Source organism: Strix uralensis, chromosome 4 (genome assembly GCF_047716275.1).
Source record: "Strix uralensis isolate ZFMK-TIS-50842 chromosome 4, bStrUra1, whole genome shotgun sequence".
In the NCBI taxonomy this organism is placed as follows: Eukaryota; Metazoa; Chordata; class Aves; order Strigiformes; family Strigidae; genus Strix; species Strix uralensis.
This window is the reverse complement of record NC_133975.1, coordinates 91443617-91457566: the sequence shown is the minus strand read 5'-3', so window position 1 is coordinate 91457566 and position 13950 is coordinate 91443617. Positions and strand designations below refer to the sequence as shown.

Genomic DNA, 13950 nt, shown 5'->3' with positions numbered 1-13950 from the left:
CTCCCACACGGTGACACTGAGCAAGCACTGGAGTGATCTTTGCTGTTTCCCCTGTAACTGTGCTACTGAAGAAAAGGGCTTTTAAATGTAGGTGTTGCTAGTGGTACCGCTTGACACTAAGAGGAGGGGGCTCTGCCTGTGAGCTTTCCTCTGGCCACCCTCAACTTCTTTGCTTCTGACGTAGGCAACTGTCATGAGAGATCACAGTAGCTATAAATACCTCTGAAAGTAAAATAAAAAAAACCAACACTAAAGAGAACTTGTTGTCAGGCAAATACTGAGCATAAAAGAGTACTCTAGAAAGGTGCTTTCACATCAGCCTGGTAGAGAAGTGTGTCCAGCTGAAGCTTGCTGATGATTTCACTTCCATCACCAAATACCACCGGTGAGGGAACAGTCCTGTTGCCATGCACCAAACTTCACAAGCACTAAGCCTCTGGAAAAACAAGGTGCAAGTTCCTACCCTGCAGAAGACTGGTGGAGCCATTTTCTCAGTGTATGAGGTGGCAACAGAGGTCAGAAGTGACTCCGCACTACGTAACAGTGCCACATCTAGATATTAGATACCCCGTGTGATAACAATACAGTTCTGGTTGTTTCCTTAGAATACCTCTCTTCCAGGCGTCTCTTCCACCTTGCTGGGCTGTCCTTTTAAGCAGTTGTTTCTCATCAGGATGCTTGTCTTTCCCTACCCAGAAAGTTGGGTGAAGCAGTGTGTGTTGCTACTTGAGAAGCAGGAACGCACACCGCCAGCACACTCCTCTGGGAACCCGCAGCTTTTCATGTCACTCCCAAGGAGATGGGAAACCAGCTCTGGCCCCATAAGACTCCATGGGCAAGTACTCACAAAGACGAGGCACAGCTACCCACCAGAGCTCTTTACATTTCCAAAGATGAAGGCAAAAACCCAACTCTGTGTGACCACAGTTAGTTCTGCCAGACCACTTAAATCATCAAGACATCATGATCATCACTGTTAAAAATTCTTGGCAGATCTAGCAGCATTAGCCCAGCTATTTAGAGTTAAGTACTTCAGGCTTGGGTCCACCGGCAGTACGAGCTAGACCTACAGTCAACACTGAGCTCCCTAAAGTGAGGGCACTGCAGAGGCCACGCCTTTCATTCCCAGGGTGCGAGAGTTGGGGCCTGGGAGAGGTGAGCTCCCCATGGTGCTTCTTTCAATATATATTCTGTCTAGTACAGGTGGTATTTGGATGTATGCATCACTCTCATCCTGTTCAGGTGCAGAAGTATAAGGTTTTCCCCATGATACAACAGTAAATAATCTCAAGAGAAGAAAGGAACAAATCCTGAATTGCCAACAAAACAGCCAGTTCTTCAGGAGATTTGCCATGGAGAACAATAATCTGAGCATATCCAGTGCTTTAAACTGTCTTAAATTGTGTGAAACATCAGGCTTAGGCACTTTGACAGGCTTCCTTTAAAATCTATGACAGCAGACTTGAATGCATCCACGTCACTCAGATTTTGGCAGACAGATCTCGCAGCAGCAGCCATGAGAGACACTGTCCTCAGCCTGGAGAAGCTGAATTTCAGAAATGTTGCTTTCCTCAGTGATAGCAAGGGCAGAGGGCACTGTCAGGCAGGGTCAGCTCAGAGACCATTTTCATTTAAGTCTTCTGTGAAGCAGTGACTGTCAGTGACGGTGCATCCACCATCTGTGCAAACACTGATTTTCACCTGCAATACTCTTCAGAGGCAGTGTTTGAGTGACCTGACTTGAGAAACACATTTGCTTGACTGCCCCTGCTAATTTCCACAGCAGTCTGTTCCCTGGAGTCTCAGCTGTATGGCAGCTTGCTTTTAGCTGGGTTTTATTTTGATGTTGTAACGAGGGGAGGAAAACTCAGTGTGATATGTTATATAGACGGAGCAAGAAATATCTTTATTTGCTGAAGATGTGTGTTATTTCAGGATATTTCCATTTAGTCTGATAAAAATGGCATTTCTATAGAAACAATTGATAAAACAAACAACAAAGAGGAAATCCCATGCTAACTGTCAAAAGCCAACATAATGTTTGGCAGATGCATTGCTAGAGATGAGTAAATACTCTGCTGTTTTGGGCTTTTAAAATACACAACCCTTCCCCCTCACTTACATAGTTAAATCAATTCACATCGGGCATGGGTGTGTGCTTTTTGTTGGTGAGCAAGTAGAGGTTTGATTTAAAATATCCCTGCTTCACCTAGTCCCAGGGATGCCCAGCAGCCTTTTCTCAGTGAGGTGTTATTGCCACAGAGTCCCAGGGTTCCACCCCAAAAGTAGACCAGAGCGGCAGAAAAAGCCACTCAAGGCTCTGTGGGTGGATCTCTGAGGATATTCGGACACACACCCCGCCTCTGCTCATCTATCATGTTCTCCCACCAGCAAGAAAGCCACCCTTGATTGGTCATGATCCAGTTTGGCTCCCATGCGTGCACGTTTCTTCAGGAAAGTGTGGAGTTTTTTTACTACCACAGAGTCTTGATGTGCTGTGCATGACACCACTGTGTGTCAGACCCTGCTCTGTGGGCTCAGGGCTCTCACTCCTGCAGATGTTGGTGCTGATGTGTAGTGCAACCAGTCCTTTGAGGAGTGATATATTGCCATTCCTTCTGAGTGCAATGCTTAGTCCCTTGCAGGGGTGAACCTTTACCACAGGTGACCACTTACTACTGAACATTTTGTCCTACCAGACTCAACTCTTTTTACAAGGGAACACAAGTAGGGACATGTATTTTGGACCAATCCCTTATTATCAACTGTTCCCCATTCCCAAGCAGACCTGTGTGCTGCCCACCACGCTGCTCTCCAGCTACTCTGTTCTCTACTTCAGTTTCTGTCTTCTGGCGACAAACTACCAGGATTATCTGTCTTGTGGGTCACCTGCTTCTTAGACAACTTATCCTAATATTTATCATCTCTGCAACACAGATAATACTTTTGCATTTACAGATTTACCCTCTCTAATCCCACCAAGGCCACTGCCATATTGTCTTTGTCATTCTGATCCCTTCCCTGTTATAATCCAGTGAGAAAGAATTTGGCTGTATGCTCTCATGCTTCTCTCTGCTTTGGAAGACCAAAACCACCCTCCAGAAAGTCACGTGAAACTGTTTGCTCGTGGCAAGCCAGAAGAAGGGGATGAGGGAGATTGTCGGGGCTTGTGAGAAGACCGACAACCTTTTCAAACCTCATAAAATAGCTCTCCTTAAGTGAGGAATGTTTGAGTTCACCTCCAAAGACTCAGAGATGCTCTGGTGGGAATTTCTTTGCTAGAATAGTTTAGCAGATCCACACAAGTGTGTTGGTACTTATAATTTATAAGATAAATATGAAGACGTACAAGCATGATTTATTGATAGAGCATAAGCTATATATAGTGCTCTTAACTGTATTATTAAAACTGAAGGTAAATAATTAACGGAATGAAGATACATAAAACTCTGGCAGTTTTGATGGGGAGCATTCCTGTCTTGCAGTAATTAAAATTGAATATATTCTGAGTATATTTTTACATCTTTCTGACAAAAAAGATTATTTGCCCACTTCACATGCATGCTAAGAGACACTGCGTGTGGCTGCAGAACCCGCGCAGCCAGCGTGATAGAAACCAGGGAGGAAAAACGCTTATGGCTGTCAGGCTTGAATGCCACCCCGCACTCAGGATAGGATTACCATCTGTGGGTATTGACCAGTTCTGCCTGGTTGACCCTCAGATTAGTTTCAGATTAGATAAAACTCAAATAACATATGTTAGTTTTGCAAAGTTCAGTGCTAACCATTCACATGGGAACTATGATGGAAAGGTACAAGCTTACTTCAGCAGAAAGAAAGAGACAAAGTTAACGTTTTTTATGATGAGAATCAGAGGACTACCCAAGCAAAGCAAAATTCAACTAGCAGTTGGTTATGTCTCCATAGGCACCTCTCCTGAGTTTTAAGAGGAAAACATGACGGGCGGACCACCCTGAAGAACCGTAACTCAGGCCCTTTCATGACTGAGGCCATCTAGTTTACTGAATTGACTCAGTTAAAGACACATATGGTCAAATATCCTGTAACTCCTTTAGGGTATCTTTTTTCACTAGATGAATATAGTCATTCATTTACATAATTTCCATACTAACAACATTAGTAAGGTCAAAGTGACCTTACAACTAGTTGTTAAATTCCCTGGAGTCAGAACAGCTCAATTTCATAAGCAGCTGTCAGACAGTCTAAACAGTCCCACCACTTAACCCAAACACTTTCCAACACAAACAGGTAAGCAAACCGAAATGTCTTCATCGGGGTGCATGGAAAATCATTCCTAAGTTCAGCACCAGCAAAGCCTCGAAGTGCAGGAGGTCTTCTACTCTCACCAGTGCATCTGCCAAACCCTTTTGTAAGATCAGTGGTGCTCTCTTGTCCGGTCTGAAGATAAACGGTGCAAAAAAACTAAGATCCTAGATCTACCTTTTTTCTCAAGCAGAGGCACAATCCATTGATTTCCGTAGATTTTGGAGTAGCCCTACATAACCTTCACCGACCCACAAGCAACGATACACAAAAGCCAGCAAGGCATGAAAGGGAACATTAAACTTCCCACTTTGGTCAGCCAGGCCTGGGGTAGCAACAGAGTCCCAGAGCCACCAGCAATGTCGGGCAGTTCCACAGAGAAAGGAGTAAAAACTGCTGCTCTTGAGGCTTAACTGCAAGAATCTTGAACAATTATTTCAAAGTGTTTCTTGCATCCTAAACCAGCAGAAACTTGGAATGACAAAATTAAGGTGCGGATGGTGGTAGTAGGGTAACAGTTGATTTCAGTGAAATGGAGAACTGGACATCACATTTCTCAGCAGTCACTGCTATTCCTAAACTAGGTTTGACTTTTAATTTGATTCCAGTACCTTTAGGGAGTGCAAAGCAGAGCTCCACCAGCTGATGAACTGCAGTTTGGCAGGGCAGCATCAGAGAAGCACTCCAAACACTCTTGAGGCTCCCTTCTGAGAATCTCCAAATGTAATTAAGAACAGCTCTATTTATTCCTCCTGCTGGGCACACCTATAAGCACCAGATGTAACAGTAGTAACTGCTGAAACACCTGTGGCAAATCAGGTGGTAGAAAAATATCTGCTCATAAGGCTGGAATAGGGGTCACTCTTGGGTAGTCAGCTGGTCTAATGGGGCATCTTCAAGTGATTTTGGTGGTTCCTACTTCAAGAAGTGCTCAAAGACCTAAAATAGTGCAGTTGTGAACTTCACCATCTCATGAACACGGTTGCTCATCAGAAGACGCACAGCTGAGGGAGATGTTTTCTGCCCAGCATTTTCACTGAGAATTTCAATCTTGTATGAGTTCATCACAGCCCTAGTTCCCTGACACTGTGGTTAAGCCTGACTGTCTGCTGACAGGATGAAGATTTATCTTCATTTCTACAGATTTAAGTGCTTTCAGTGCTCATAACAGATAAAACTTGTTTCTGGATGTAATTTTGCTGTAGTATCACAGCTTTCTGAAAGGATAAAATAACGCAGTGAGATCTAGTAGACTAGAAAGTGCTGCATTTCTTACAGCACTAGGGCACTTACGGTGAGTCCTTCCCAGAGGGCCCACTCGGTCCAGTCCAAGCCCAGATGAGCATTCAGGCCTGTTCTCACGCTCACAGACGTCATCTCCCAGGTAAAAGGGCTGAAAGGCAACCGAGCACTAAAACTAATGACCAATATTAAAATCAGTGCTTCTGCAAGTTCTGACAGCTTTCCAGTAGTTTTTAATAAAGCTTGGCATATATAATAAATGAATAATCAAACATGAATAATAAATTACAGCCATGTTTATACAGCTTTACGTTTCTGCTCTCCTGAAGTACCTCATTTTAGGCACATCAACACCCTCTAATAATGAAAAGGCACAGACCCTACATTTACATAAACGTATTTCTGTATGTGCAGAGACACGCTATTCGACGCAGGTGCCCTGTATTTAGGCCCAGCCTGGGAAAACCTGCACTTGGACTGCACAAGCCAAGAGCGATCTTGGAGAGGTGGTTCAGTGGCGGGACTTTCTTTCACGAGCACCAAGTCACCAGCAGCGACGGGCAGCCTCCCCACACCTTCTCCCCAGGCAGCGGGGGAGCCAGCACGGGACCTGCCTCGGTGGGACCGCACCCGTTGTGCCGCTCCCCGCACCCACCCTCACGGGGAAACCTCTGGGAAACCGCGGGTGAAACCCCCGAGGGGAGGGAAAATGGCGCCGTCCCGCCCCCGCCGGCGGCGAAGTGGTGGCAAGGCCTGGCGGAAGTGACGTCTGGCCGGGCGGAAGTAGCTGCCGGGGGCAGAGAGGAAGTGCTGGCGGCGAACGGCGCGGGCCCAGCGCCGGTGAGTGGCGGCTGAGCTGTGGGGGCGGCGGGGCCTTCCCCCGCCCGTGGGGGTGCGGGGTCCCCTGGGGCGGCGGCGGGGGTGGGCCGGGCCGGGCCTCACTTAGAGCAGCCAGCGGGGCCCCAGCGCTTCGCCTTTGCTGTAGCGTGGAGAGGAGCGCGGCGCCGTGGGGCGTCCGGGGCAGTGGCCGTGCCCCCCGGGCGCTCTGTGCTGTGGGGCCCTGTTTCTCGGGGTCTCTCCCCCGAGCAGCTCCCCGTCAGGGAGCGGCCTCGCTAGGCCTCCGGGCCTAGTCTGCGTCTTCAATTCAGACTCGTTTAGGGAAAGCCCGTGAGGGCTGTGAACGCGGTGAGAGCGACGGGACGCGTCAGCTCTTTAGTTTGTTAATAGCGGCTTGTTGCTTTTAATTCTATTTTGTGCCATGCTGGTGCTTCTCTGTTGCAGAGATTCTTCAGGCAAGCTGGGGACAGCAGCGTTTCTGGAGGCAACGTGCAGTATGCCTGCACGTGGTATGTGCCTGACAGGCAAAGTAACAGGCACTGAGTCTTACGTGAGACGTGGAGCCTCTGAGATTTCTTGCAGCTCTTTACCGGGATTTTCCTTCTGGGAGGGGGGTCTTTACAGGTATCTGCCTTCGCTGTAGCAGATAAAAAAGTTGCTGCCTGTCTTGTCAAAGCCAGGTGTTTTAGACTGATGGTCATTACAGTATTGTGTGCAGAAGTGTGTTTGTGACAGAGCAGAGCATGCACATCACCATTCTGCAAAGTAGCCAAGAATCCTGAGTGAGGCTTTAATTGACTGCTAATCTAGAGTGGAGAAATTACACCTTTCTATTGACTGCTGAGCTGCCCCAGAGAAGAGGCCAAGATGTGACTCTGATTCTCCTTTTAATTCCATACCTCAACCAACAAGGTCTGAAGAAGTACGTTAATTTGAAGCACTGATTGTGACAGCAGGACTTTGTATTCTTCTTTGACCCAAATGCGATAACTTTAGCAAAAGAATGCAAAGGATGGGAAAAAAATAAGACAGGGTTCAGAAATCAGTAGGAGTCAGAGATAATTCTTTGCTTTTACATGTACTTGCTACCTTTTCTCTTCTAACTGTCTAGTTTATGGCTGTTGTGATGCAAGTGTCTCCCTTGGGCTGTAGGACTCTGCTGCTGTGGAAGAAAAATGCATTGTAGATGCAGACGAGCTAGAATAAAGTAAAAGTCATGACGGTATTAGATTATATGAAGTAAGTACAGTTTTTTGTAGCCTGGTGGCACCTGTAAAAGCCTTGGACAGGCGTGGAGTGGTACTCTGCTCAAACAAATACTGTGCCTGATTCTTACGTTGTTTTATGTCTGCTGAGAGTAGTGACAGAGATTGGTAATATGCCTCAGAAGCTTAAATGCTGCTTCTGGAAAGCATTGGAAAAGTATTACAGACCTCAGTTTCTCTGTGAAGTAAATGCCATTCTCTGTGATACACTGGTGCTGCATTAATTGGTGATTAGGGTCCCTTACTGTCCTAACTGGCCTTCCTTCTCAGGCTTATACTTGAGCTGAAGTTGGTTGATCCAAAGGCGTATCTTGGCATTTGAATCAGTCTGTGGCTTTATTGCCTTCTATGCTTTTGTGCCTTTTTTCACTCTGATGTAGACCACTGACAGGCTTTTCAAACAGTATCCATGGAAAGTCCAGAGTGTGACAGAAAACTATTTGTTCAGGCTTTTAGTGCAGACAGTATCAGCAGATGATAGTGTATTCGCATGATACTCACTATGTTCTGGTGTGTATAGTTGCTCATGGTCCTCTGACAGTATTTCTGATACCTTATGTGCATTCCTAGGACAATATCCTCAGCAGGTTGCGTATGTTGGCTAAATGGTGGTCCCTCTAGGCAAACAGTTTGTGTGTGGTTAGCTTTTAAGTAGCCAGCTGCAAGATTGGAGATAACCAGACCACAGGATGCTGGGGTTACTGCTGATCATCAGTAGTGTGTTATTTTTCTTGTGTGTTTTCTGAGCTCTGGTGGATAAGCATTGCTCCTTATAATAGCCAGCTGAGTGTTGCTATTGTGCTTACATGGCTTCCAGGGAGCATGGAAAAAGGTACCATTAGAAAGTAAATTATTTTCACTATTTTCTTTCTGTTTGCAAGTCGCATATGTATTTAAGCAATTTCTAGTTCGTTGGACTGTAGAAGGACCAAGTCAGAGGCCTTGGTTGCATTAAATTTGTAAACCCAGTTAAAACATGGAAAGAACACATTTAAAGTTAGTATCTATTTTTGCACCAAACTAATGCCCGCCTCTATATTACCATCTTGTAACTCCTTACATTTGGGTGGTGTCTATATCTATATGGAGGAAGGAGTGACTTTGAGGAAATGGTTCCTGGAACAACATCTAACCTCTGCAGATGATGACGGCATAGTTGGCTTCTTGTGCCTGACAGTTCCCCAGACAAATGAAGGCAGTTTCAAGGCCTGCTATATTTTTTGATTAACTTCTTTAATATGCAGAGACTTGGACAAGTGTATGTACAGCCCTGTGTAGAAGAGGCTTATTGCAGAAAGGTTAGCAGCATAATTTCCTTATAACTGTGTGGTTTGTGTCTGTTAATCCTACCATCACCCTCATTTGGGCTTCGAAGCCTGTGATGATAGAGCATGAGACACTTGGCTTCTGGTGCTTGTGGTGCTACTTCCCCATATCAAAGAGGGACCTATCAACTGAAGTATGACTGTTGGAGCCCCTGTTGTGGCAGAAAGCTCCATAAATAAACAGCAAGTAGGTGTGTGCTTACGCTAGGAGTGCACAAAAAAAGGAGCTGTCTGCAGAAGTTGCAATTTTTGCTGTGCAGTTGCAAGGGAACTGGGCTGAAAGGGAGTGTTTCTGCATTCTCAGCATCAGTCAGAATCGCAATGACATCCCAGGTGGTTTTGTGTTAAGTCTTCCTCAGACAGTAGGAAGGCACCGTAGCAGGGTGCTCACTTCCCTTCCTGCCCTGAAGTAGCCTTTGCTAGTGGCTGTGTTCCACAGATGTCCTTGACAGCGTTGGTAGAGAAGTCAGGCATTTTTCCTTGTGTGCTGGGGGAGGGTTTTATTGTTCAGAGGGGACAGGGAAGTTCCCCTTGCTGTTGCTTCTGCCATATGTAGGCTTGGTGTAAATGGAAGTTGTTGTTCTGGGACTCTTGAGCTGCCAGCTTTCATTAAGGTCAGTGTTTGGAGATGTCTGAAATCGAGCAACTAACTCGTGATGTTGGCATTGGATGAAGAGGTCTAGTTCCTCGGTCATGAAGTGCTGAAGTGAATGGAGTCCCTGGAAACCTTGAAGCCTCTGAAAATTCACTTTGTTTTGGTACACAAAACTCTTATGGCTGAATGGTTTTAGTCCAGCTTTGGCACAAAATGAGGTCAGGAAAAAGAATTTCAGTGAGTCTTACACGGTTTTACACTAAGGCCTTGATTTAAAAAAAAATAACCAACAACCAAATGTAAAACTCCCTGGACCTCTTCATGTTGTTGGTACCAGCAGCATCACATCTAACCAACTTTGGTCAAGAATGAGATCCCTGACAATAGTATAAATATTCCACGTGTAGGTGATAAATACTGCACGAAGTAATTCTTGTGTCTATTAGCAGCCTTCCCACAAGGTATCTCCCCACATATTTTACAATAAAGTATGGTAATAGCATAAGACAAAACATTGGCTTCAGGGCAGTTGTGGTGCCTGCACAATGACTGAACTTTGTTTTGGTCTGAAATTAAGGTAGAGATTCACTTCCAAGCTTTGCATTTTTTCATGCATACAGCATATCCATATGGCAGATAATTATAGTTTTAAAAATTCCTATCCACTTTCCTTTCCAACTTCACAATAAATCATCATTGAGTCCTGATGGGCTTTTAAAAGTAGAAAAGATCAAATACATACGAAATATTTCAACATACCAAGTGTGGGAGGATGTCAAGTCTGTAGCATTAGTGCTGATCAGTGATTCAATTAGTGTGAAATGTATTTGCAAACACTTTACTTGCTGCCTGCGAGAAATGGATTGATGGTCCCAGGTTCTGGGAATAAGAAATGGGGAGTGATACTCACAAATATTTTCATGCCCAGTAGATGGGAGGTGGAATAGTTGCCTTCCTAATAAGTTCTCATATGCACGGGGGTGAAAGTCTTTATAAATGCCACCCTTGGCTTTCAACCCAAAACTGGCCTGGGCAGTGAATGAAAATGCTTGCAAGTAGCATGACTTCTGCCAATAAGAGGGCAGTTAAAGAGAGAGAGAGAACTAAAGCAGGAGGACTAGATAAGGAAGAAAAAGTTTTTTCACTTGGGACATTTGAGTGAGGAGGAGAGCAAGCAGAGTCAGTGAGAGCGAGTGCCTTGTCCAGATCTACATGGACAAGCTCTTGTGTCCTGACAGGGGATGCTAATGCTAGGATCCTGAGAAGACCATATGCTGGAGGAGGGAGGTTTGCATGATACTGTGCCTTTGATGTTCTTGGTTGGAGTTGATAATGGAGTAAGTCAAATCTGTTGTCTGGGACCAGGTGCTTCTGTGACTTTGCAAATCCAAGGCTGTGTTGTTGGCATTCTGGCAGTGATGCACTTGGCTGGCTGGCTCTTTGCTGGACGGATGCCATTCTGCTCCCAGCTGGCTGGTAGACCAGGTGTTGACTTGACTAGTAGCATGTTGTTCATCAATGAAGAACAAGGTAAACAGTTTGTCTGGGACTCTGGTACAACTTGTTGTGTCCTGGGGTGATCCTGAAGTAGGGTGGCTGCAGTATGTACAGGAACAGCAGAGTGGGAGAAAAATGAATAGTTTTTCCCTTGCTGTCCCCATCTTATCCCCAGGAAATCCAGTTCTGTAACCAGTTTTCCATGTCTTCAGTAGGTTTCACTGAACAGCACACAGGGCTGGGCTGCAAGAGCAGGAAGGCAGGATGTTATCGAGACCAAAGCCTGGGGAGTCTGAGGCAGACCTGCTGCACTTTCAAAACCAGTTCCTGGCAGCCAGAGCTTCACCTGCAGTGACGATTGTGAAGAAAGCCGACAAGAGGAAGGGGGAGGAAGGGAGCACAGATGCTGAGAGACCCCGGCTACAGGACAGCAAGGATGTAGTCATGTTGGATGGTAATTTCCCTCGTGCACTTCTTTGAATTACTAGGATTCTCTCACCTCTCTCTCAGTCCAGGGTTGCTTTTGTACTGCATGTGTGTCCTCCTTGCAGCATTGTTTATTCTTATCCTTGTTGGAAAATGCACTTGTCCAATGTTACCAGTAGAACCACCTTTTCGAACACATGGCCTTTGTTTACATTTATCAGCAGTCTGTGGTACCTTGGCAGCTTCAATGCAAGAGGTGTTTTCTGTGATTTATACCCATTGGACACTCGCTGCTTACTTTGCCATCTATCCAGACCCTGTTCTCAGTGTCTTTGAGATTTAGCTCTGCTAACAGCTCCAGCTTTCAGCCAGCAGATCTGGCTTGATAAGCCTCCTTCCTTCGGTTTTGTTTTCCTACATCAGGAGTAACTGTAACACTTCTGTAATAGTCTCAGAAGCTCAAGGTGCTTTCTTAAAGCAGCAACTTAAATCTTGCAGTGCTTGGTTCCAGGTAACGAAATATGATCACAGTTTATAGATAGTGACAAGGAGGCCTTGACTTTCTCATGATCATACAAATCACTTGCTGTTAGAGCTGGTAGTGGAAATGTGCTTTTCTGTGCTGGAACACAACCTGCAAGGACACTATTTGTTTCTCTACAGCCTTGCTTCTTCCCTTAGTACCTGCAGTCAGGCCTCAGTACCCTTTCCTGCTTATGCAGGTCTTTGAAAAGACCTTGGTGCTAATACATAAATAATAAAATTCTTGAGCATGTTTCTCTCTACTACCCAGTGCAAGTCAGAGACACAGGACCCTTAATTGTCTTGTTGCTTCCTCATCTTCTTTGTTTCTCATCAGAGCAATAATAGGTGCTATTAGAGAGCCTTGGTCTGGTACATATTGCGTGCTGGTTATGTGTGAGTAACTTGACTGCTTTTCTTTTTCTTCTCCCCAGATTTTCCTGATATTCTCCCAGCTCTAACTCCAGCTCCTCCAAAAAAGTCCAAGATCAAAAGTGCCTCTGTCCACTTTGAGGATGAAGATCCAGAGGAAAGACTGGAGAGACATGATCAACACATTACAGCAGTCTTCAGCAAAATTATTGTATGTCTGTTTTTTATGCAATGGTCTAGTGGTTTTTTTAAATGCTTGGAACTAAGCAGTGGGCAGGTATGAAGGATGCTATTGCTGCTTTTTATTTCTACAGTGTAATGAACCACTGTAGACCAGCATCCTGGAGCACCTTGAAAGAAAAAACTCTTTGAGTATATTTTTGTTGTCAGTTAAATATGGGTTTGAATCTGCTCTCCAGTCCAGACTGCCTACAGCTCACACTGCTTCCATGCAGGCATGTGCTCTAGTGTGTATTTGGGTGAGTTTCCTCTCTAAGGAGGATGTACTCACTGCTCTGCACTGGCCCAGATTTTCCTTTATCTGATCCTTTGAGTGGTGTGTGGAGTTTGGCAGCCCAGCCTTTTGGAAAATAGCCTCACTTTGTCTCTAAATAAGCACAAGGTATTCTGATCCTGATGGCGATGTAGCAGAAAGCTTGTGAGCTGTGGAGCAGAGAGATTTTGAGTCCACTCTTAGCTAAGTGATATAAACATATCTGGCTGTTGCGCTGGTTTCTACAGGGTTTGAATTTTTTGCTGCAGGAACGAGACACGAGTGCAGTAGCAGTGACTATACCAGTGCCCACAGGAGACCCATTTCCAAGGACGTTTCACCGCTCTGAGATAAAAAGTGAGGTAAGATTGGGAGCACCTGTTTTAGGCCACCTTCATGAACGATTAAAACTTCCCCACAACAAAGCCTAATGTTTGGTGGGTGGTAGGGCTCAAAATAAGTGACTTGGAATGCTGGAGACTGTGCTAGATTGACATATCTCTGGCATTGCCACCTTAGCGTAGGAGAGAGTCCTACCAAGCTGCTGTCGAGTAGGCACTCCGTACCCTGCAGTTAAATAATACTGGAATCCTTTTAGTTTAGGAAAAAGGCAATCCCCTTCAGCTAACTTTAGTGAGGTGGATCATATCTGCGCTACTGTAATAGAATTGATCTTGTCCTGCTTGTTTTTCTCTGAGGAACAACCTCTTAATTTGTCCACCAGGCTTGATTAAGTCCGTACTTACTGAAGTTGCACCTGATTTCTCCTGGCATGACATCTGAGTATGGTTGCACAGATTATCGTTTGCAGTTTTTTGGATTTTGACATAATTTTTTTCTGAGGCTGTAAAACTGGAAGCCATGGCTGCTATCATCAGTCGTTGCTGTAGTAGCAAGAGCTGCTAGCTGAGTGGGAGTCAGATGCTGGGAATTGGTATGTGATTGATAGCTGTGGTTGCTTTTGAAGAGGTAGCTTATTTGGAAGGACAGCTTTTTTGAAAGGAAAGAGTGATACATTTTAAACTACCAGTTCTGTTTACCTGATGCAGGAGTGCACAAAGCAACTACCAAATGTTCAGATTGCCTTTTAAG

The 13950-nt window shown here is 45.2% G+C and overlaps 1 protein-coding gene across 4 annotated transcripts in view; it reads left to right on the top strand.

Moving 5' to 3' along the window:
* The first annotated feature begins 6299 nt into the window (after positions 1–6299).
* RPAP1 (RNA polymerase II associated protein 1) overlaps positions 6300–13950 on the top strand; it is a 74651-nt gene continuing 67000 nt past the window's right edge. For 3 of the 4 annotated variants that reach the window (XR_012628860.1, XM_074867818.1, XM_074867814.1), the window contains exons 1-4: positions 6300–6366; positions 11258–11499; positions 12428–12576; positions 13128–13220. Coding sequence is in view for 3 of the 4 variants with exons in the window: in XM_074867818.1 (XP_074723919.1) it covers positions 11310–11499; positions 12428–12576; positions 13128–13220 (432 nt within the window). In the remaining variant the exon portion in view is untranslated. The remainder of the gene's footprint in view (positions 6367–11257; positions 11500–12427; positions 12577–13127; positions 13221–13950) is intronic. The other variant, XM_074867815.1, reaches the window with a different exon arrangement.